Raw genomic sequence first — 23,732 nt, forward strand, 5'->3', positions numbered from 1 at the left:
AAGACCAGCACCTCCTCCTTACGGGCACCCGCGGCCCTAGGCGGCCCCCATGGGTCTGGGGACCACCTCCGGGCCTCGAGGAGCTCCAGACTCCCCCTGGTGCCCACTTGAGCTTAGTGCAGACCCTGGGGAAGGGATGAAGTTCTAGGAAGAGCCCAGCAGCAGATGGTCAGAGGTGATCCCGGGTCAGGGATGACTGTTTCCTGAGCCCCCCCCCCCCCAGCCCGAGCAGCACCTCCAAGACCTTTCCACAAGCGGGAGGAAGGGTAGCGAGTCATTTCTTGAGATAGCCGGGGCACACTCTTCTCTGGGCCCTTGACAGCCCCCCAGGTGCCAGGGTGGGGCTTCCCTTCATCTGGCTCCCAGGAGCTCTCTGCCCCTGCTGTTCTTTCAGAGGGCCCTGCAACCCCTCCCTCAAAACCAGGCTTACTTTGTGTCACTCCTTTGCTCCTTGCAGAGCCCCCAACTCTGGTGCTCTGGGGGATTCTTTCCATTCCCTTCTGTGGGATCCCCAGGATCCCCCAGTCTTCAGCCCTCCATCTGCATTCCGGTTGCGCTGAGTCCCTGACCAATGGGAGTGGGGATATTCGGAGCTCTGCAGCCCGGGACTCTCCCTGCAGGGTGACTGGCTGACAAGATCCCACCGAGAGAAGGATCAACTCACACCGGCAACTTTGTTGCTTCAGTTTGTCACTTTGTTGCTTTGAGCTATTCCTGTTACAGTGTTTCCAGTAGGAGGGCGGCAGGCCTGAGGCTGACTGCAGAGTTGGGCCTGGCCCAGACAGCCAGGGCAAAGGGCTCTTTCCCCATTTTTTAAAAAGCAACGAGGTTAAGAGTGGCTTGTCCAAGGTCACACAGCTAGGCAATTATTGTCTGAGGCTGGATTTGAACTCAGGTCCTCCTGACTCCAGGGCTGGTGCTCTATCCACTGGACCACCTAGCTGCCCCCTTTCATTTCTTAAGAGAGTTTGGAGGCTTCACTGGGAAGGTGGAAAATGAAGAGTTGGCATCAATAAGCATCTATTAGCTACTTACTGTGTGTCCTAGGCTTAGCTCTGAAGATACAAAGATAGACAGCCAGGGAGAATGCCTGGAGGTGAGAGATGCCAAGGGACTTGATGCGGGGCCAGCAAGGAAGGGGCCATGTCACTGAAATCAAAGGGTGGCCCAGTGTAAAAGACCTGGAGAGAGGCCAGATTTTTATGACAAGCTTTAAACCCCAGAAGACGTGACATTTGGTCTGGAAGGGAAGCCACTGGAGAGTTACTGAGTCAGGGTGGGGTAGGGTGACGTGGTCAGAGGTACGCTTTCAGGAAGGTCATTTTGACCATTAAGAGACAGAAAGCAGGCAGGACCGCCCCCCACCCCTACCCCCAGGCAGTTATTCCAATGGTTCACATATGAGGCAGTGCCAGAGGGCTACTTGGGGAGATGCTGCAGAGGTGAAGTGGGCAAGCCTTAGCACCACACTGGCTAGGGGGGTGAGGGTGAGCCTGGGTGACTGGAAGGATGGTGATCCCTTCAGTAGTAATGGGGAAATCAGAGGGGATTTTTAGGGGGAAACCTTTACCCTACACCTACTCTTTTGTAGTTCTCCCTACCCGCCCTTCATTTTAGTGTCCTATTTCCCTTAGTTATTTCCATGAGCCAGTTTGTACATGCAGGACTGGCTCGTTTCCCTTTGTACCCCCAGAGCTAAGAGTAGCATCTGGCACATAGTAGGCACATCAGATGGCACTGTAAGACAGGTCAGTGGGGAGCTTAGGACTGGACGAACAATCTGAGAATGAGTCATCATAGCCGGGGTGCTACCTGAAGGCCATCACTCAGTAAAGCAGGTCAGACTACATTCACAGAGGTGGGCAACCTGCCCAGCCCCCTCACCATACTTTAGACACAGTTCTCTCTGGAGAGAACCCTGTGGGACACCCCCCTCCCCCATCAGTGGTGTGATCTGGATGAAGGGCCAGGGAAGGAGATGGAGAAACTGGCAGATATGAAGCTGTGGGAAATAAGGCATGTTTACAGACCCGAAGAGAGGGGGGAATGAATGTTTGGAGCTGTGGAAGGGCTGCCCTTGGAAAGGAGTTGCCTCTTGGTGTGAGGATTGTGGCAGGAGGCACCTGGGGGATGTGAGATGAGGGAACCCCGACTTTCTGGAAGAGCTGAATAGGCTCTTGGAGCATGAGTTCATAAGGGGGGGGGTGAGGGCTACCTGGGAGCATTGAGGGTTCGGCTGAGATGATCCATCTTAAATTTCATAAGCATATACAGAGCCAGGAGGTTGGTTGTCTTGGGGGTCACATCAGAGGGTCCCCAATCCCCAACAAACACACACCAGGAAGACACTTGTTTATTGTGTAACCACACTTAGGACTAATACCAAGGAGCAATAGCAGTAGCCGATAGAGTCTCAGCCTGCAGTGTCCATTCAGAGATGGTGCGAGTCTGGTAGAAGGGAGCCTCCATCGTGTCCCTGTGTCCACATTACTGGTGGGGAAACTGAGGCCTGGAGCAACATAAGAAGTTCATCCCCACCCCACCCCCAGGTATGTATGTAGCTGGAAGACCTCTGGGGAGTGCTGGGACTCTTTGGAAGCAGCTCCTGGGAGGCCTAGACTGTGGCTAGGGCAGGGCTTCCTCGGAGGCCAGACCCACTCGACGGATGGATTCTTGGTACTTATTCCGGCCCAGCTCCAGGATGGCCTGTACCTCTTCCACCACATCCAGGCGATCGCTCTGCTCCAAAGCCTTCAGCAGTTGCTGGACGCTGCCGGGCCGTCCAGCCTGGCGTTCGGCCCAGGAGAAGAGCATGTGGCGGGTCTGTCCATCTAGGTCATCCCTGTGGGGGCAGGGACGTTTCAGTCTGCACAGGCTCAAGCTCCCCCAGTTCTGCTCTGTGACCCCCTCCTGTTAACTCCTCCCTCTATCAATACCAAGAGGCCAGGCCAGGAAGTCACAGCTGATGAAGGGGAAGAGGTGGCCCCCTGCTCTGTCTCTCATCCCCTGGCTCCACCCCCTTACCTGTATGCATACTGGATCCGCTGCACCTCCGGGTAGGAGAGGCCCAGCTGCAGGGCCACACTTTGCCAGTCTGGGCCAAGCCTGCTGGCCACTGTCAGAAGGTTGCTCTGGGTCAGGAAACCACTCTCAGCATCACCCAGGTTCAGGGGGGCCAGAGTCAGCCCATCCAGGGACCCCTGCCCTTCCTTCAGGGGGAGCCTCTGTCCAACATGGAGAAAAGGGTAGTTGTGATTCTCTTCTCTCCAGCTGCCACCTCTAGGCAACCCTGTCCGATAACTGTCTCCCTCATTAGATCTCTTGGCAGCTGGAGTCCTGGACTTGGGAGTCAGGATGATCCAGATTCAAATCCAGCTTCAGGTGACTAAACCTCTAGTATTCAGGGGAGGCACTGAGTGGAGTGTCTGGCCCAGTGCTGGTGATTGATAGATAACCCTGACTGGGTTTTCACTCCTGAGGAGTCCTCAGCCCACACTCACCGGCAGCTTGATGGGGAGCGTGGCGAGCCACAGGGCGTCGGGGCCCTTCCGCCTCCTGGCAGCCTCCTCAGGAACAGCCTCAGGCAGTGCCCCTCGGTAAAAGGACACCTGAGGGGCCAATAATCAGCAGTCAGCCAGTCAGCCCAGTCCAGGGGCGCTGGAGGTGGTGAGGAGGACGTGGGCTGTCAGTCCCCTCTCCTCTCCCCATTCCTCCTGCCCGGAGACGACCCAGGAAAGGCAGGGGGTGGGGAGGAAGGGCCTGCAGCCTACCTGCCCCTTCACCGCCTGCATCTTCCTGTCCACGGACGATGTCACATAAATCTCCTTCATGTTCTTCAGGTGGGAGTAGAAGACAAAGGCGATCCTTCCCGCTACACAGTCTGGGCGGTCTGCGGGAATCCACCACAATCACAAAAGTCACAAAAGCCTTAGCAACGGGACAGGAAGACCCAGGCAAGGTATGGGACCCCTGGGAGCCTCATCTGCCAAATAGGGATAATGCTGCCTGTCAGGAGGTCCAAACTAGACCCTCTAGCAAGGGAGAGAGCCCTGGCCCCAGAGCCAGGGAGACCTGGGTTCAGGTCCTGTTTTCACCCATACTGCCTGTGATCTAGGGTAAGTCACTGAATTCTCAGTTCTTGAGGAGCTGCTGATGTGCTCCAGGAGTGAAGTTTGCACCCCAGGGAGCTGAAAACCATGATCCTAAATGCATGGTCTGAGCCCAATGCTTCCAGGAGGTAACAAAGGGAAAAAGGGAAGGGAATCTTGGGGAGTCCTTGCCTGCCTCAGGTGATTCTTAGAGAGAAGGGGATGAAGAAAGCCCAGGGGACCCCCCCACCCACACACAGTGGAGAGAGCCTCCAGAGCACCAGCTAACCAGAATCCTCTCTGTTCCTGGGGATTCCTATGGGGAAAACATGGCTAACTTAGCAAGTCCTGAGCAAAACCATAAGGAGAGATAAACTTCAGATCCTGGGCATGAGGGGACGCTCCATCACTCTTGTACACCTGGTGGTGATGAAGGTGACATCTGAGGCAGGAGTGCCCCCAGCCCCTCCCTTGTTAGTCTAAAGCAGGGGCACCCACCAAGGGCCAATAAGGACCATTTGTTTGTGGTCTTCAGTGTCTAAGTACAATGATTTGAAGCTGAAAGGGGAGGTGGAGAAAATGGCCCTCACAGACCTGGCAAGCCTGGACAGTGATGGCCAGGCACAAGAGCCAAAACCAGAGCCAGCTACACCAGAAACTGGCCAAGCAATTCTATCACCAGGAGGTCCACTTGACCTCTGAGGGATGGCATTACCAGCTGAATTTGGCTCTGGGAAGGCAGATCTTATTCAAAAGAAACTGGGAAAGCAGAAGCAGGATGGAGGAGCCGTGTCTATCAGGTCTGTGGAGCCAAACCAAGGTGGAGGATGGTGGATAAGGGCACCGGGTGGGCACTTAGCATTGCCATAGTTGGCAGAGCAGAGAAGCCAATGCTTGTGATTTGCTTCAAGGCTAACTTCTTCTGACAAAAGCTGGGAGCATCAGTGACTCCCCTAAAGGGATGCTAGCTTCCCAGAAAGACATGGCTGCTGAAGCCAGGCTGGAAGGACCCTTGGAGGGGGAGTGACATCTCCATGATGGTGCCTGTGATGGAGGGGAGGAGCTGGGAAGAGATTAACCTGTCCCTAGAGTTGTGGAAAGGGTTCAGAGAAAGTTGTGTCTGGTGGAAAGCTGAAGAAGGCTTTCAAAACCCCAACTACACCTCAGACTTTACAAGGAGGGACAATGATAACAAATTAATTACAATGGGGGCAATAATAATAGTGTTGAAAGCAGGCCCCATTCAGAAGCCCCTGAAGGCCTTGAAGGTGAGTTCCAGAGCCAGCATTTCATTAGACAGTTCTGGGAGAAGGTGCCCCCAAGAGCCTGGGTGTGGAAGGAAAGTCAAAGATGACTGGGACCGGGGCGGCTAGGTGGCGTAGTGGATAAAGCATTGGCCTTGGAGTCAGGAGTGCCTGGGTTCAAATCTGGTCTCAGACACTTAATAATGACCTAGCTGTGTGGCCTTGGGCAAGCTACTTAACCCCATCTGCCTTGCAAAAAACCTAAAAAAACCAAAACAAAACAAAGATGACTGGGACCAAGGAGTACAACAGAAGGAGGAGATGGGCCAGGTGCTGAGTACAGGTGTATGGGATGGTGACAACCTATGTCGGCAAGAAGCTCTGGGAAGGGTAGTCTGCTGATGCCTTGCTTGTGGCCGCCAGGGATCTCTGAAGACCCCCAGAGAACAGTAGAGTGTTCACATGCTCAGAAAAGTCTGTGTGTTGTTGAAGTTTTCCAAAGCATAAGAGAACGGTTGTCTGTGCAGGATGGGCCTGCATCCTTGACCCCAACCCTAGACACAATGTGGAGAGCAGTGGGAAGGGCCCCAGAGAGGAGGCCAGCAGACAGACTGACCAGAGGGGGTGGAAAGACATAGGTCAGCATCTGAAGCCTGAGGATGGGAGCCCGGCTGACACCCTGGGATCAGTCCTCAGCTTGTCCTGGCCAGGACAGAGAGGAAGGCATAAAGGCCAGCCTTGGTAAGATACAACTTTGCAGGACCCCCGAATCCTACTTCTGGCACCTCACATTGAGCCAGACTTCAACAGCTGGCCCACGTTGGGAAGAGGAGAGTGGGACATTGAGGAGACGGGACTGGCTGCCAGATACATGGGTGGAACAGACCAGAAGGGGGCCGATCCAGCCTCATTCTGCTGCAGGAGGGGGGATGCTGATGGACAGTGGAGCTCAGAGGTCAGCAGTTGATCGGGGCTTCCCTCCCATCAAGGCCTTTGATCCAAGTCTAGACATATGACCAAAGGGTTGCTGAGGGGCTACCAAGGGCTGCTGAGGTGGTGGACCACAGGATCGCCTTTCAAACCAGGGTCCCGAGGCTGCTGGGTCAGGGAAACCCTGGAGAGAAGACAGCTTCTATCTATCCTGACAAAATGTTTTCTATGTTGGTGCCTGTCGTTTTGGTGGAAGAGACCAGAAGGTGTGGGCTGGGCCCGAGGAATCAAAGCCCAGCTCCCCACATCAAGTGATCACCATTAAAATGTAATGGGGGACATGCTGAAGAAAATCAAGAAAAATCCAAGGAATGGTTATCTAAGTCAAAGCCCCACAGAGCGGTCATTGGTGGGGAATGGCAGTTAAGAAGCAGGTATCAGCAAGTCTGGGGTGCCCCAGGCATCTGGGCTTAGCCAGATGGGGAAACTGAGGCCCAGAGAGGCAGAAACTTTCCTAAGGTCACGCCAGAAGGAGGTGGCAGAACCGGGAGATGAACCCAAGTCCTTGGAGGCCAAATTCAGGACAATTCCCCTAGTCTTTACAGTATTCATCTCCCTGGGGTCTGGGGCACAGTTGAGGCTGGTGAAGAACACCGGCACTCGCAGTGGAGGCAGAGATGGATGGGAGAGACAGGCAGGCAGGACGTGCGTGTGGGGTGCATGTGTGCATGCTTATAGATTGTGTGTATGTGAGCATAGGCAGGGTACCTGTGTGAGAGCTCATGAGCACATGCGTGTGGAATAGGAATGTGCATGTGTGTCACACATGATTATATCATGCACATACACACATGTGGGGGGGGTCGGGGGGGAGTCAAACATCTGGCCAAACCCAGTAAGAGTAAGGAGCTGAGAAACCAAGGCTGCCGAGCTGATGGTCAGATGGGGCCAAGCCCCGAGTCCTTGAGGCAAGCCCCCGGGGCCCAGGGGCTGCCTTACTCCCAGGGTCCCTTACCAGCATCGATGTCAATCCCATGTTCGAAGGCAGCAAAGAACTGCTCGCCCTCAAAGAGCTCTACGGTGTCGGAGGGCTCGGGGCCTCGGTACCTGGGCTGCAGCTTCTTCAGGGTGGGCTCTACCTGGGGCGGGGCAGGCACCTGGGGTCAGGGAGCCCCAGTGGCTGGCCAGGCCCCACCCCACCCCTTTCCTCACCTTCTTTCCAGGAAGACACTGCAGCAACACCTGCTCTGGGTCCCGTCGCCTCTGCAGGGCGATGAAGTTGACCCGATACAGGCGCAGGCGGTCATAGACCTTGCGGGCCAGGCCCTCCACGCAGCTCTTGGTGGTGTACCAGAGCCAGTACCTGAGGTCAAGGGATTGGAATCACAGCTGCCCTGGGGAGGGCAGGAGCTGGCATAGCCTTTGGGGGAGGAGGCAAGGGATGGCAAAGGGCTGGAGGATGAGTGGGATGGCAGACAGAGCTGTCAGGAGGTAGGAGGGTTCCCCTAGCAAGAGAGAAGGCTGGAAAATGAGACCTGGGCTGGATAGCCCCCTCCCCCATCTCGGGCACCCTGCACTAACCAGGAAAAGTGTGTGACTTGGAAGCGGGCATAGAGGTGTGTGAGCTCCAAAGCCACCTGGGCCGTGATGTCATCCCAAGCTGGCACCTGGGGATCCCCATGCAGCAGATGCAGATGGTTACGGTCCAGGCTCAGGCCTGGAGGAAAGGAAGGAAGGAGGGAGGAGAAGCAGAATGCCTCATAGTTCTCTCCCTCCTTGAGAGACACACTCGGGAACTTGACACCTGATTAAGGGAGTGTGGGTATCATGAGGAGAGGGTCCCCCACCCCACCCCCTGCCCCAGGCCTAGGGCCCATGCTCAGTAGCCAGGCCTCACCTGTGATACCTGGGGGCAGGGGCAGCTGGACAGTGACTGGACAGAGGAAATTGTGGGGGCTATCCTGGGACAGGCAGAGCAGGGGGCTGACAGCAGCCTCAGAATCTTCCCCCAGAGCCCAGGCTGACACCCTCACCACCTGGAGAAGAGAGGGGTGGGGAGCCGGGGGTGCAGGGCCTGGGTTTTTTCCCCTCGACCATGGGCACCCGGCCTCTACCCTTGGCATACCTGCATCCGGATGTGTCGAGGCTCAGCGGTGACCTCGGCTGGGAAGATGACCTTGACCCCTGGGTCACCCGAGGAGAACAGAAGGGCACCCTGCCGGGGCACCAGCACGAGGCTGTCTTCCACCGGACGGGACACCACCAGGAACCAGGAGAAATGAGGCACTCGACAGCTGGCCCAGAGCCTCTAAAGGGTGGAGAGGCGTGGGTCAGGGATCTGACAGAGTCTCGCCCCAGGGCCCGAAAGCCCGCACCTCTCTCCCTCAGCCTCTGACTCTCCTAACCTTTGGTTTTTCTTCCAAGTGCGTGTCTAGGTCCTTCCAGGTTTGGCCGCTCAGGGTCCTGATCACAACTTGGCGGCCACGCCGAGGGCGAGGGGGTACGAAAGGCAGCCACAGGTGAACTTCCTGCCATAACCCAGACCCTTCGTTTTCTGGAGGATTCTAGAGGGGCCCCCAACCCTTTTCCTCTTGACCCCTCCCCCCTCAGGAACACAGGTTTCCCAACCTCTGGCATCACTCCCAGCCCCAAACCTGTTGGAAGGGGGTCCCATGGGGCTGGAGCTCCAGGACGGGACTAAGCAGGGCATCATGGGGGCCTAGCAAGACGAGGCGAGGCTCCGGGGGCAGCTGCCGGTAGTGGACAGTGGTAGGAGCGATGGTGGCACCCGGGGGGAAGAGCATGCGAACTCCACAGGTCAGGGCCACGGAGCACCCACGGGAGGTCACTGTGAAACTGTGGAGCCAGAATCAAGAGATGCTGGACTGGAGGCAAAGGCTGGGCCCCCTCCCCCTCCCCCCGTAGTCCCCCTTCCCACCTGTCTGTATCTGAGGTCAGCAGGACTTGGGGCACATCAGGGGCCAAGTCTTCCCCTGCACCAAGGAATGGGCCTGTGAGTGGAGCAGTGCTGGGAGGGTCCCCACTCCCTCCCCCCCCGGGCATCTGCCATCACCTGGGGGTGCTACAGGTATTGGCTCAGGCACCCCTAAAGGGTTCCCCTGCAGCTGCACGAAGGGGGCCTCCTGGATCTCCAGGGGCACCTCCCGAAGCCTGTTGTCTCTGAGGTCAAGCCGGCTGAGGAGTGAGAGGCGTGCAAGCCCAGGAGGGACGGAGACCAGGAGATTGCTGTGCAAGAGGAGCAGGTGCAAGGACTGCAGACTGGCTGAAGAGAGTTGGGGCAGTGGTCAGAGGGAGGTGGGGCCCAGCCAGGGAAGCACCCACCCTGGGGGCTTCTGGGGCTCTTCAGCCTCTCCGCCCCCCCCCCCCCAACAGCTCTCTGGCACAGCCAGAGGCTTCAGTGAAGGGGTTGGTGAGGAAGAGGTAGGCATTGAGCTGGATCCTGAAGAGGAGGGTGGAGGCCTGGGACAAGCCTCCTGCCCCCCACCAGGGTTGTCTTTTCCCCTCTTCTTGCCTCCAGCTTGGCTGGATGCCCCAGGAAGCTGACTGATGTGGGGTCTGTGGAAGGGCTCGGGGCTCCTGTGCTCTCACCCAAGGAGTCAGGGAGGCTCTGCAGGTGGTTGGAGGCCAGGTTGAGCTCAGTGAGGTTGCTCAGCGCCCCAATCTCTTCAGGGACTGCGTCCAGGCAGTTCTCAGACACATCCAGCCTCTGCAGGGCCGTCAGCCCGGCCATGCCTGGTGGCAATACTTGCAGGCAATTGTTGGAGACTGAGAGGAAGTTGAGGGCCCGGAGGGTGCCCAGGGTCTCCGGCAACCTCTCGAGCAGGTTGTGGCTAAGCAGGAGGGCTTGCAGACCAGACAGCTGGGGAATACAGGCCGGCAGCTCCCTGAGGCTGTTGAAGCTGAGATCCAAGTGAACAAGGTGGACCAGGTCACTCAGGCAGGGGGGCAGTGTGGTCAGGGAGCCCCGGAGGCATGAGCCCCAGTCGTCACGTTGGTGCCCACCTAAGAGTGGGGGAAGAACACAAGGGGCCAAGAGAGATGGAGGGACGTGCGGGAGGGAGAGCGGCCCACTGGCTGGCAGACAAAGGCAGCGTACTTGGGAAGAGCATGGGAGATTCCCAGAGAGCCACCACCCTGCCCACCCCACAGGACCACCAATGATGACCTCTCCCCAGCCTCCTTGGGCAGGGGTGAAAGAGGGGCTCTCAGCTCACCTCTGAGGACCAGAGAGCGGAGGCTCCGGAGGCTGGGAAGGATGGCCAGGGCAGCCCCGACCAGCTCCTCGTTACAGTTCAATCGAAGGAACCGAACTTGCCGCAGGCATGAGCTCCGCTCTTGGAAGAGATGCAGCAGGAGACCACAGCCCCCAGGGTAGAGGTCTAAGTTGAGCCTGCGGCTGGCCAGAAGGGAACTGAGGTCCAGGGAGGCGGTGGCTGCGTCTTCAGCATCCTCCTCTGCATCTTCTTTCTCCTCCTCCTCCTTCCCCTGGGCCCCCACCTGATGCCTGGTGGCTCGGGCATGTTTTGGCGTGCCAGGAAGGCGGGCAGAGGCAGGGCTGGGGGTCTCCAGGGGAATGGCTGTTTGGAAAAAGAGGAAAAGTGAGAAAGACAGAGGCAGAGACAAAATAGAAATAGAGAAGGACAAAGGAAGGAAAAGCAGAGCGAGAGGGAGGAGACAGACACACCAAGGAGAGGAAGAGACGGTATGGCAAGAGATGGAGGAGGGCGAAAGAGGAGAGACACCCAGGAGGCAGAGATGGAGACGTTCAGCGACCAAGGGATAGAGGCTTTGAGAGAAAAGGCAGAGACAGAGACAACAAAAGGATAGAAGGCAAAGAGAGAGTTTGTTTCTCTCCCTCTGTTTCTGTCTCTGTCTCTCCTCTCTGCTCCTCTTTCTATTTGAGATGGGAAGATCAGGGAAAGGGGAAAGGACCTGAAAGAAACAGAGAGACGGACAGGAGAAACAGAGGTAGGGACGAAAAAGGGGAAGAGAAAAGAGGCAGTGGGAGACACAGGCTGAGACGGGAAGACAGAGACAGACAAAGAGACGAGAGATAGCCAGACACAGAAAGAGGCAAAAAACCCGACAGAGACACAGGAAAGTGAGGAGAACACAGCAGTCCCCCTCAGTGCCCTGCCCCAAGCAGAGGGAGGGGAGGATGGGGGGGTCCTGCACCGGCTGGGGCTGGTGGGTTCTCTAGAAAGGGTCTCCTTCCCAGTCTAAGCAAGGCTCCCAGGGGGTCTTCTCCTTTAAGGGACCCTTTTCCTTAAAGGGAGTTCTACAAAAGTGAGCTCCAAGGAACAGTTGTGATCACGGATCCGTGGTCTCCAGCCCTCGGTCTTCTTCTGAGATGAGGATGAGGGACTGGCCCACGAGACAGAGGGCACCCCCAGGGGAGACAGGACAAACTCTTACCCGGGCAAGGGGGTACACTTACAAGAGAGGGTCTCCTTGTGATGGAGCCCAGAGTGCATGCTATCGGGGCTTCCATGTGGGTTTGGGGGGGCGGTGAGCATGTGGCCATCTCTAGTGTGAGGGGAGACTCGGGCCCAGGGCAGGTCACTCAGGGCAGTGGACATCAGAAGGGGTCACCCATGGGCGGGCCTGTGCCCTGTCCTGGTCACTGGGGGGGGCCTGTGCCCAGTCCACTCCTGGGGGGGCCCTCGGGGGCTGCTCCCAGCCGGGCGGGGGGCGGGTACCTGGGGTCGGGCGGCGGCTCGGGATCCGGGGGGCCGGGGGAGGTCTGTCGCCTCCTGCGGTTCCTGCCCAAGGCCCCGCCCCGGGGGACACCCCGCCCCCGCGGGGGCCGCCCCCAGAATGGCGCCCCCGACCGCGGTTCTCGCGCCCTTGCAGGCACGACCGGGGTCAGTGTGCGCGTGCGCACGGAAGAGCGGGCCCGCCGGCCCCCCGTGGACCTCCAGGGGGCGCTTCTGCCTGCCTCAGGGCGCCTGCGCCCCGCCACCGCTCGGGTCGGGCTCCGTGGGCCACGTGCTCCCAGATCGACCCCCCCCCCGGCCCCACGAGCTTCCGAGTCCGGGGCATGCTGGGATAGAGAGTTCTCCGCGGCGCCGGGCATGCGCAGAGCGGAGCGCATCCGGGACGGGGAGTAGGTATCGGAGTGGGGGAGGTCGCCGCCGAGCGCCCGCGCCCGGGAGCGCCCGGTCCTTTCCCCCGGGCTCGGCCCGCCGAGCGCGGCTTGTCCACCCTCCCGTGGGCCGGCAGCGGGCCAAGGAGGCCGCCTCTGGGCCCGGCCGGGCCTTCCCGCCCGGCGCCCGGGCTCCGACACCCCCGCGTCCGGATCCCCGTGGCTCGGTCCCGCCTCTGATTGGCGGCCGCCCCGCGTGACGTCGGCGCGCCTGGCGGAAGCAGGCGGGAAGGCGGGCTTCCTCCCGGAGGCTCACGGGTAGAGCTTTAATCCCCGCCCCCGCCGGCGCGTCTTCCTTTCCGGGCCTTTCCGCCGCCGAGGTCGGACTCGCCGTGACCGCCGCCGCCCCGCCGCGCCAGGCCGCGACCCCCGCAGCGACCCCGACCCGAGCCCGGACCGCCGAGTGAGTCCGGGGCCCGCGGGAGGGCGGTTGGGCCGGGCGCGCGGGGCGGGGGGAGGGGAGGGGGGCCCGGCCCGGTCCGGCCCGGCCTGGCCCGGCCCAGGCCCGGGCCCAGCTCAGCCCAGCCCGGCCCGGCCCAGGCCCGGGCCCAGCTCAGCCCAGCCCAGCCCGGCCCGGCCCAGGCTCCCGGCTCAGCCCGGCTCCTCTCCTCCGCAGCATGCGCTACGTGGCCGCCTACCTGCTGGCCGTGCTCGGCGGCAACGACTGTCCCAGCTCCAAGGACCTGAGGAAGATCCTGGACAGCGTGGGCATCGAGACGGACGAAGAGCGCGTGAAGAAGGTGGGCGCGGGGCGGGGGGCGAGGGGGGCCGGGGGGCGCGCGGGGGCCGGGGCCCGGCCGGCCCCGCTGACCCCCGCCCGCTCCCCCCAGGTCATCGGCGAGCTGAGCGGCAAGAACATCGAGGACGTGATCGCGCAGGGTGAGGCGGGGGCCGGGACCGGGCCGGGGGTCGGTCCGCCCTAATCCCCGCCGGGCCGCCGTGCCCCCCGGGCTTCGCTGGCGGACCAGAGCAGGCAGAGCCCCGCCGCGGCCGCCCTGCGCGGTGGGCGCGCCGCCAGCCGGGGCTCTGGACACGCGCGGGCCGCGGCCCGCCACCGGGCGGGGAGCGGGGAGCCCCCGGGCCCCCCGCTTGACACCCCGCCCTTTGCCCCCTCGCAGGCACCAGCAAGCTGGCCTCCATGCCCGCGGGCGGCGCCGTGGCCGTGGCTGCCAGCGCCGGCTCTGCCGCCCCGGCCCCGGGGGGCGCGGCCCCCGCCGCCGCCGAGGAGAAGAAGGAGGAGAAGAAGGAGGAGTCCGAGGAGTCGGACGACGACATGGGTTTCGGGCTGTTTGACTGAGCCCCCCGCACCCCCAATAAAGAGACCTTTTTATCTAAGTCCGCCTGGTGTCGTTGGGCCGCCTCGGGGGGCCGAGAATGGGAGAAGGCGAGGCGGGGGAGGGGCAGGCATCCCTGGGGCTCTAGGCCTCCCAAGTGATTTTGTGGGGTCAGCTGTTGACTAGGGGCATCTTGGAGCGCCCCCATGGGCGGCCCGGCCCCCGCAGGCCACCTCTGCTCGGGATCTGGGGACCCCAGGGGGATGATGTACAGCCCCTGGAAGGGAGGGGGTGCCTCCTTCACGGTGGGAAAGGGCGGAGCGCCGGGTGCCCCCGGGCCTGGCCTGCCCTGCGTCAGAAGTGCCCCCGGGACTCGGGCCTTCTGAGAAACGGGCCGGGGGGGGGGGGGGCTCCCACTGCCGGTGTGGAAATGGGGCCAGAGGCCTGGGGGGGGCTGCCCCTCCCCTCCCTCCAATGTGCGGCCTCCGTGATGGACCCCCAAGGCTCCCCTTCGGCCCCCCGCGGGGTCAGCAGGCAGGCCCCCGACCTGCCCCCAAGGCCGGAGAGCCGGGGGCAGGGCCCCGGGCCCCCGGAGGAGCCCCCAGGCTGGGCGCGGGGGAGGGGCGGGGCCGCCACTGCGCCTGCGTGCGGGCGGGGCCGCGGCCGCTTCTGGGAAGCGCGCGCCGAGGGGGCGGAGGCGCCGCAGCGCGCCTCCCATTGGCCGGCCGGCCGGGCCCCGCCCCCGCCCCGCCCCGCCCCCGGCCGCCGCTATAAGGCCGGGCCGGCCCGGCGCCCGCAGAGCCCCGCGGCCCGCAGCCCGTCCCCCCGCGGCCCGGCCCGGCCCGGCCCCCGCCCCGCCGCGCCATGTTCCCCAAGGACTCGGCCTGGAACATCTCGTTCGCCGGCTGCGGCTTCCTGGGCGTCTACCACATCGGCGTGGCCGGCTGCCTGCGCGAGCACGCGCCCTTCCTGGTGGCCAACGCGCGCCGCGTCTACGGGGCCTCGGCCGGCGCGCTCACGGCCACGGCGCTGGTCACGGGCGCCTGCCTGGGTGAGCCGCCCCGGGCCTGGGGCCCCGCGGGGGGCGGGAGGCCGCAGGGGCTCCCCGGCCGGGGGCTCGCGGCTCTGCCCCCGGGCCCGGGAAGATGATTCGGGGGCCAAGTGTGGAGCATGAGGCGTCCCAGGCCGGATCCGAACTCAGGCCGGAGCTCTGGCCCCTGTCACTAGCCGCCGCTCGTGGGGGAGGCCGGCGGGCCGGGGAGGGGCCGAGGTCCGCGCGGGTGTGGCCCCCGCTGCGCCCTGCCACCTTCTCTCTCCCACCAGGCGAGGCCGGCGCGAACATCATCGAGGTGTCCAAGGAGGCGAGGAAGCGGTTCTTGGGCCCCCTGCACCCCTCCTTCAACCTGGTGAAGATCATCCGTGGCTGCCTGCTGAAGACCCTGCCGGCTGACGCCCACGAGCGTGCCAACGGGCGGCTGGGCATCTCCCTGACCCGGGTGTCGGACGGCGAGAACGTGCTCCTTTCCCATTTCAACTCCAAGGAGGAGCTCGTCCAGGTGCGTGCACCGGTGCCCTTGTGTGGCGGAGGGGGCGAGGGGCCTGTGGGGCGCCCCAGCCCGGCTCAGGCCCACGTTCCCATCTCTGTGTCCAGGCCAACGTCTGCAGCACCTTCATCCCCGTGTACTGCGGGCTCATCCCCCCGACCCTGCAGGGTGTGGTGAGTGCCCCCGTCCCTGGTGAGCCGTGCCCTCTGTCCCACAGACCTCACGGGGCAGGTCAGGATGGAGGCTGGGGTAGAAGGCTCCCTCCTCCTTCCCCGAGTTACACAACCGAGGGGCCTCCTTTGGGATAGCGCCCGTCCACAGCAGAGGGTCTGATCCAGCCCAGTGGGTAAAAGGCTGTGGTGAAGTTGGCATCAGGCCGGAGCAGTTAAGAATAGCCCCGGAGAGCCCGGTGGGGGGGGGGGGAGCAGTGACGTGAAGGCCCCAGCTGGCCTTGCCCCCACCCCCACCCGCCTGCCCGGAGCCAGGCCTTCCTGACCTCAGAGGGCTGTGGGCATTGGGGTGGGGGAAGTGGGGAGTCGCAGACCGACGCCCCTTCTGCTCCCGCCCCACAGCGCTACGTGGATGGCGGGATCTCGGACAACCTGCCCCTCTATGAGCTAAAGAATACCATCACCGTGTCCCCCTTCTCAGGGGAGAGTGACATCTGCCCTCAGGACAGTTCCACCAACATCCACGAGCTCCGGTTCACCAACACCAGCATCCAGTTCAACCTCAGGAACCTCTACCGACTCTCCAAAGCTCTCTTCCCCCCTGAGCCCCTGGTGAGGGGCCCTGGGGCTGGGCTGGGGGGTCGCCGAGAGCACCCCACACGCCGGGCAGGAGCATTTGTGAAGTGTCATCTGTATGAAAAGCAGAGCTAGGCTCTTCCTGGGCCTTCCTATTTCCTGGAGGCAACTGGACCAGGGGTCACCCAGAAGCCAGCCCAGGGGCTTGCCCCCAGATGAGCCAGGGGGGCAGACCTTTCATACAGAAGGTCTTCCAGATTGACCTCAGATGGGGCTGGAAACAGAGAGGCAACTGTGGGAGTCCAGGACCAAGTTGGGGGTAACTCCAGATCAGGAGTGGGGGGGGTCTCTCCCTCATTGGGGGAGGAGTCTGAGGAGCTGCTGAGACAGGCTGTATGCGCTCATGAGCCGCTGAGCCTCCCCCAGGGAGAGGCCCTAAGCCCTGGGGACCCCCACCCCCCCCGCTCTGGGTTTCCAGGCCCACGAAGGAATCTAAGAAAGAGTGGTTGGCCATGAGGGAGCGGGGTCATAGGCCCCAGAGGAAAGGATCCAGAAGGGGCAGGGGGTGAGAGAGAGCCAGTGGGGCCAGGGCAACCAAAGGCCAGGAACGGCCTGTCAGCCTGCTCCTTGCCCAGCTGAGTTTGGGAATGAGATCCGAGCAGGGCCGCAGGAGAGTCCCCCTTGACAGGGAGAGGGGCTCCCCGTAGATCTCAGAGTTGGCCAGTCTGCCCGAGGATGGCCTCGAGGGCTGGGGACCCGTGGTCTGGGGGTGCCCGGAGTCAGGAGCCTTCCCCAAGGCCAGCCTCGGCAGGCTGAAGAACAAGCTTCGGGGCAAGGTGGGGATCTGCCTCCCCAGAACAGGTGTCCCTGGGCTTCCTGTCTCCCCTCCGTCCCTCCTCCATCTGTCCATCCCATCTCAGGTGCTGAGGGAGATGTGCAAGCAGGGCTATAAGGATGGCCTCCGCTTTCTGCGGCGGAATGGTGAGTGGGGGGCCCGGCCCGGGGCGGGGGTGGCGGTGGGGCCCCTCCAGCTCTGGAACTCTCTGGTCTGTTCATCTTTGCCAGGGAAGGCGGTGGGGGGAGGGGACTGGTCCTGATGCTGTGGGAGCGGCCTCTGCTGCCCCCTGCCGGGGACACGGAGAAGTGCAGCCTCTCCCTCCAAAGCTGACTGTCTCACCTGGCCAGGTCTCCTGAACCGCCCCAACCCCCTGCTGGCTCTGCCCTCTTCTGGGAACGCTCCAGTCCCAGAGGAGGCAGAGGAGGAGGAAGATGATGGGGAGAGGAAGGAGGCGGCAGCAGGGGCTCAAGTGGTCGCAGTGAGAGCCCAGGCTAGGCCGGATCAGCTGCCCCCGGGGAGTGGAGGCCTTGCTGAAGATCATATCCTAGATCACCTTCCAGCAAGGCTCAATGAAGGTACCCCTCCCCCTCCCCTCCCCGCCAAGGATTTGGGCATCTGATCCGGAGAGATGAAAGCTGTTCAGGGGAGAGGCCAGGCTCCCAGGGGGATGCCTTTTCAGAAGGGGATACTGTGGCGGTCCAGGGGAATCCGAACACAGGCCTCTTCTGACTGCAAGGTTAGCTCTCTGCTAGCTCAGTGGGCATTATTGAGGGCCAGAGAGGTTGGCAAAACCTCCTCCCAGGGAGAGCAGCTGCATGAGGGGTGGTCAGAGGCTGGATGGTCACTGGTCAGGGAGGTGCTGCTGTCATGGAGGGACCTGCCCATTCTAACAGTCTGGGACGTATGACATAAGAACTCTCTTCAAGATCTTTTTTGGGGGGTTGGGTTAATTTATTTAAGTGGCAAAGGGGTCAAGTGACTTGCCCAAGGTCACATAGCTACTCAATTAAGTGTCTGAAGCTGGATTTGAACTCAGGTCTTTCTGACTTCAGAGTCTGTGCTCTATGTACTGCACCCCCTAGTCACCCTTTTCAAGGTCTTTTAAGAGTTATCCCCAGAAGAGGTAAGGGAGAAGGAATTAGCCTTGTTGTACAGCGCAGGGAGTGAGGAGCATATGTAACAGAGGGGCAGGTGGAGGCCGGATGTCTGGGAGCGATGGCCACGGCCTGGTAACAGGGAGCAGATGCCAGCCTCAATTACATCCGGGGGAGTGGGACAGATGAGAGGAACCTGGCCCCTATGAGACCTGAGGCTTGGGTCCCTCACCCACACTGTGCCAGCAACTGCTAAGCACTAGCAGAAAGACAGACACTGTTCTTAGAGAGCTTATGATAGTCTTATGAGGAAAAAAATGCCCGCTGGGGAGATGCTGCCAAGAGCCCAGCCTGAGAAGAGGGAGGAGCAGTGTAGGAGTGCTCCTGGGCTAGGGGCCCCCAGGACTTGGAGGACATCAGAACCCCTACAAGTCTCAATGGGGAACTTGGAAGAGGGGAAACATGGGGGAGAGAGCACAAGCTCAGTTTTGGGCAAAGTTCAAGATGCCACCAGGTAGCTCAGGATGTGATCAGGAAGTTAGGGGAGAGAGAAGGGCTTGATACATAGATCTGAGGCTCCTTGACAGAGGGATAGTCATTGAGTCCTTGGGGACTGATGAGATCCCCAAGTGAGGCAGTAAAGAGAGAGAGAGAAGAGGGCCCAGGACAAACTTCTGAGCAACACCCATGGTTAGAGGGCATGATGTGGAGAAAGATCCAATTAAGAAGGGGCAGCTGGGTGGCACAGTGGATAGAGCACCAGCCCTGGAGTCAGGAAGACCTGAATTCAAATTCGGCCTCAGACACTTATTACTTGTCTAGCTGTGTCATCTTGGGCAAGTCACTTAACCCCATTTGCCTTAAATTAAAAACAAAAAAACAAAAACAAAAAAAACCTGGAGAGAAGAGAGGATCCAGGAGGTGACTGCAATAACCTGTGTCCAAGGCTGCAGAGAGGTCCAGGAGAAGGACGTTGGAGAAGAGACCACTGGATCGGACCACTAAGAGATCACTGGTGTCTTTGGAGAGAAGATTTCAGTTGAACAATGAGGTCAAAAGTCAGAGTGTGGAGCTAAGGGAGGAAGAGAGGAAGTGGAGGCATTGAGTAGAAATGGCCACAGATTAGCTAGAGAAGGGAGGAGAGAGATGGGGCGGTAGTCTGTGATGAAGGATGGACGGATGGACGGATGGAACAGAACAATGGCCCTGTGGTCGGCAGCAGGAAAGCAGCCAGTAAAGATGATGTAAGGGGAAGGGTGGGAGAGTCGACTGGAAGAGCTGGGAGGGAAAGTGGGGTCAGCCGCGATCAGGGTCCAAGCCACCTCATCGTGTGAGACTGGACAAAGAGGAGAGGGCAGGAAGGTATCTGGGGAATGGGAGATGATGACAGAAGAGGAAGGAACAAGCATTTGTTTTTTCATTTTTATCTTTTATTTTTTTCCAATCGCATGTAACACAAGTTTTAACATCCATTATAAAAAACAAAAACAAAATTTGAGTTCCAAATTTTCTCCCTCCTTGAGAGGCAAGTAATTGATTTGGATAACAGATGTGCAGACGTGTAAAATAGTTCCATGTTATCCATGTTGCAAAAAAAAAAAAGCAGACCACATCCCCCCCCCAAGAAAGAAAAAAACATGTTCTACTTCGATCTGCACTTTTGGGTCTTCTGTGAAGGTGGGGGGCATTCCCTCATTCTCCGGCCTAGGAGAACTGCTCGGCATTCCAAGGGTGCCATCCCGGGGACCGGCCTTGTTTCTTACAGCGCAGTCATGTCCCTCTGTCACGAGCAGAGCCCCAACTGGGGACCTGCCAACTAAGTGGTGCTCCCTGCAGAGTCGGCTCTATGCCGGTTACTGCCAGAGGTTCAGCATCTCGCTCTAGGATTCCAGCTGGGAGGTGCCTTTGAACTCCGTCCCGACTCTGGACCCAGCGCCCCATTCTATAGGCCATAGCGCTCAGTGAGTGGCCACACTTAACCTCCAGTAAGTAGGAGGCAATGATCTCATCTGAGAAGGTCCGAAGAGTGGCTGCGACAGGTGGGAGAGAGGGGCCCGGGGAGCTTGCGGGACCAGCCCTGTTCAGCTGCAGAAGGCCAGGGTGGCTCACGGGGTGGGCCCTGAGGCTGAGGCTCGGCCAATGGGTCAGGAAGGGAAAAGGTGGTGATGGTGGGTGTGGATGAAGAGCAGGGTCCTCAAGGCAGAGATTGTGATCAGGTGAGGGGATCAGGTCTGATCTCCTCTGTGTCTGGGGCGAGGAGGAGGACGGCAGCCCTGGTGAAGCCCTGCCATCCCCCTATGCCTGCACATCTTTGTCTTCCCTCTCATAGCCCTGCTGGAGGCCTGTGTGGAGCCCAAGGACTTGATGAGCACCCTCTCCAACATGCTGCCCATCCGACTCGCCACGGCCATGATGGTGCCCTACACCCTGCCCCTTGAGAGTGCCGTGTCCTTTACCATTCGGTGAGTGAGCTGCCCAGGGTCTGCCCAGCCCGATTGCCAGGGCACCTTCCAGGAAGGAGAACCTCCTGGAGGACTTGGGAGGGATGGCACCTGGGAGCAGAGAAGGTTAGATTTGTAAGCAAAGCTGGGGAGGTGGGAAGAGGGGTGTGTGTGTGTGTGTGTGTGTGCGTGCGCGCGTGCACGAAGGAGGGGAACCCCCTGGAGGATGAGGTCTGGCTAAAGGGTTCTAGGTTGTATTGGTTTGATCTCTGTGGGGGGCGGGGCCAGGACAAGGAGGCCAGTGACTCCTCCCCCAAAGTTTTTGCTGTTGTCCAGGAGAGTCTTTGGGCAGAAGGGGAGGGGGGAGAGAATTTCCCCACCTAGAATGGATAACAAACAGCATCGGGGGGGCATCCTGGGCAGCTGGAAGACATCACGCCCTCGGCGGGGATGGGCACTGGGGCCAGGAGAGACGCTGGAAGAGGGGAAGCCAAGCTTTGTCTCAGTCCCCTGGGGCTGGGGGGGGGGGGGATCTGCTCAGGATGGGGGAATACAGGAAAGATAGGAGCCACAAAAGTATCTGGCATCGTGACCATGGAAGAGAAAGAAGAAATCTTGGGCTGCAGGAGCTAGGGAGGGGGCATCCCAGAGTAGCAGGCTGGGCCCATCTTCCCACCCTGCCCCTTCCCTGCCTCCAGGTTGTTGGAGTGGCTCCCTGATGTCCCAGAGGACATTCGGTGGATGAAGGAGCAGACGGGGAGCATCTGCCAGTACTTGGTGATGAGAGCGAAGAGGAAGCTGGGCAGCCACCTTTCTACCAGGTACTTGAGAACTGGGATCTCTGCTGGCTCAGAGGAAGTGGGGCCTCGGGGCAGCCTCCTCTCCCTGTCCTGTCCCCCCACCCCTAGGCTCAGGGGGCAGCCTCCCTCCTCTTCCTCCCCCCCATGCCATTTCCTTGACCTCGCCTTCCAGGTTCACTGACCCTCTGGAGTTGAGGCGGGCACAGTCTCTGCCCTCAGTTCCTCTGTCCCTCTATGGAGATGCCTTGCCGCGGTGGATGCGGAACAATCTGTCCTTGGGAGATGCAGTGGCCAAATGGGAAGAGTACCAACGGCAGCTTCTGCTGGGCCTCTTCTGTACCAATGTGGCCTTTCCCCCAGATGCCCTCCGCATGAAACCCCCGCCCTCTAGTGGGCCCCCTGCCCTTCCCCACCACTGAGAGCCCTGGTGCCCCCCCCACTGCTGAGGGCCTGAATGTCTCCCTCTGACAAGCGTGGGCCCCAGGCTCAGTGCTTCTAGGACTGGAGCAGGCAGCGGGGTCATGGGCTCTTGGGAGGAAATTTCCCAACAGTGCTCCTGGCCCCCTCCCCGTCTCATTTACTCCAAGGGGGGAGGGCCTGCCCCATCCTGGGAGCCTTCCCCTGCCCTGAGTGGGCCCATCCCAGAGGCTTCCTTCCTGAGTACTGGAGGCTGCTGTTGGGGAGCAGAAACCGTGGGCTGGGGGCTGTGCCTTATTTTCCCTGCCTTCACCCCCAGCCTTAGCCAGCTTTGGGGGGGCTTTAGGCCTCAGCGTAACCAGAAGCAAGAATGTCTGGTGTCTGGCCCCACCTGGGGAGTGGTGGCTGGCCTGGTACCAGGGGCTGGTTTTTCTATCTGGCCCCCTGGTGCCAGCCCACACCCCCCAGCAGTATTACCCTGCTTGTGCCTCCCTGCATTTTACTGAAGAATGTATGCAGAACTATTTATTTTGGTGAACATAGATATAATAATAAAGGCTGGAGCTCAGGTTGCTGCCTCATTCCGGGGTCCAGGGCAGGACCTTGGCACTTTCTAGGTGCTGGCCCACAGGCAAGTAAGTCCCTCATGGTCTCAGGCTGGAGTCCTCACCCCCTCCCAGCCAGCACCCTCCCCATTGCAGAGCCAAAGTAGGCCTTGCCCCTTCCTCCTTGGGGGGAGCACAACCAACACGAAGGGGTCCTGCCCTCATGGAGCTTTCAGTCTCAGGCTGGGGAATCCAAAGTGCTCAAAAAACCAGAGCTTTCCAGAGTAATGTTGGCTAAGACTGGCAGAGGTAAAGGGCAGTGGCCGCACTGTCCGTGAAGGGGAGCCTAGGAGACTGGCCATTGGCTCTGCTGAGCTGGGCATGTTATCCTGGGAACACTCAGCTGTCTCTGGGAGAGGCTGGCTTCCCCCAGAAAATGAAAGGGGCACCCCTGAACCCTAGGCCTTTGGTGCCCCCCCCAAGCAGGGTTCCTGCCATTGTAGTTGGGGGCTCTCCCTGAGCTCTGTGCTCTTGAAAGGTGTGCTGGGGGGAGGGGCTCCTACTCATGTCCATGAGGGCAAAGGGTGAGCCTTTCCCCTACCACCTGTGCCCATACCTTCATCATGATTTAGTGCTGCACAGGTCCAGGATTATCGGTACAGGGCCGTGTGGGTGGGTGGGTGTGAGTGAGGGCACAGGCAGCTTGGGAAGCTCACGTGCCCAGCCACTCAGCTCGGCCAAGTGGGACAGCTGCCCACCACTGGTAGTAGAGGGCCAAGAGAAGACAAGTGCCGTGCTCCAGAAACGGCCACTTCAGTGGGAAAAGTGAGCGGGGGGGTGGGGGGTAGAGATGCCAAATGTCCACCTAGCAGAGTTGGGGGCAGCTGTCTCGGGTTGGGAAGTCTGGCTTGGCTGGAGAATATGGAGGGAGGGAGCTATTGCAGTGGTGCAGGGGTCAGAAAAGAGGATGGACCAACCGACTAGTTCTGGAGGAGGGTGAGGAGAGGAACCCTCGCCCACCAGAGCCCTTCATAACTGGCAAGGAGCAGTAATGGAAATGGGAAGACCCCAGAATCCCTTGGAAACGTGAAGGGGATGCCAACTGGAACTGCCCATCAGACAGTGGGCATTTTGGGACTTGGGAGAGGGGAATACAGTTATCTGGGTCAGAGGAGGAGGGTCACCATAAAGAGATAAGGCCTATGGCCTAGTCGAATTGAGATGGGGAGCTGAATTGAGAGCGCAGGAAGGAGGTGGAGGTGAGGAGGGAGAGCCTGCCAGGCCAGGAGTGGGGGTGGTTGGAGGCCCGATGTTCTGTAGGAGAGGGCTGGACAGTGAGCCAGTATCCTCAGTTGTGGAGGGATGGGAGGAATGAGGGGCTAGAGGCGACATTCTTTGAGAGAATTGTCTGCCACGTCCTCCAGCTCTGGTCCATCTCTCTTGGCTTCTTCAGGCCAAGACCTCCAGCCACCCAGTGAAGGAATACTGGGAGTGGGAGGGTGGGGAGGAGGCCCAGATGTCCGGGAGTATCAAGTCAAGGCTGACTCCTCTTCAAAGGGTTCCTTCACCAATTCTGGTGGGACAAGTCCCCCTGCTGATTTTGAT

At 60.4% G+C, this 23,732-nt stretch overlaps 3 protein-coding genes across 3 annotated transcripts; 2 read left to right on the forward strand and 1 right to left on the reverse strand.

The window, feature by feature from the left end:
* Positions 1-2,245: 2,245 nt before the first annotated feature.
* On the reverse strand, positions 2,246-11,974 carry PIDD1 (p53-induced death domain protein 1). Its single transcript, XM_074230747.1, has 16 exons — positions 11,721-11,974; positions 10,498-10,860; positions 9,872-10,285; positions 9,336-9,545; positions 9,201-9,255; positions 8,917-9,118; positions 8,668-8,790; positions 8,388-8,570; positions 8,160-8,298; positions 7,844-7,979; positions 7,475-7,625; positions 7,278-7,401; positions 3,771-3,889; positions 3,501-3,608; positions 3,025-3,224; positions 2,246-2,842 (listed from the first exon to the last, which is right to left on the reverse strand). The coding sequence occupies exons 1-16, from the start codon at positions 11,860-11,862 to the stop codon at positions 2,626-2,628; spliced, it is 2,886 nt and encodes a 961-aa protein (XP_074086848.1). The 5' UTR covers positions 11,863-11,974; the 3' UTR covers positions 2,246-2,625.
* Positions 11,975-12,712: 738 nt separating this feature from the next.
* On the forward strand, positions 12,713-13,763 carry RPLP2 (ribosomal protein lateral stalk subunit P2). Its single transcript, XM_074230748.1, has 4 exons — positions 12,713-12,831; positions 13,045-13,168; positions 13,259-13,307; positions 13,547-13,763. Exons 2-4 carry the CDS (start codon positions 13,046-13,048, stop codon positions 13,723-13,725), a joined length of 351 nt encoding a protein of 116 aa, XP_074086849.1. The 5' UTR covers positions 12,713-12,831; position 13,045; the 3' UTR covers positions 13,726-13,763.
* A 735-nt stretch (positions 13,764-14,498) lies between these two features.
* Positions 14,499-22,151, forward strand: PNPLA2 (patatin like domain 2, triacylglycerol lipase). The gene is made up of 9 exons (XM_074230749.1): positions 14,499-14,753; positions 15,026-15,258; positions 15,354-15,419; positions 15,819-16,028; positions 16,913-16,973; positions 17,178-17,405; positions 20,254-20,386; positions 21,064-21,186; positions 21,338-22,151. Exons 1-9 carry the CDS (start codon positions 14,567-14,569, stop codon positions 21,582-21,584), a joined length of 1,488 nt encoding a protein of 495 aa, XP_074086850.1. The 5' UTR covers positions 14,499-14,566; the 3' UTR covers positions 21,585-22,151.
* Positions 22,152-23,732: the final 1,581 nt, after the last annotated feature.

Source organism: Macrotis lagotis, chromosome 3 (assembly GCF_037893015.1).
Source record: "Macrotis lagotis isolate mMagLag1 chromosome 3, bilby.v1.9.chrom.fasta, whole genome shotgun sequence".
NCBI lineage: Eukaryota > Metazoa > Chordata > Mammalia > Peramelemorphia > Peramelidae > Macrotis > Macrotis lagotis.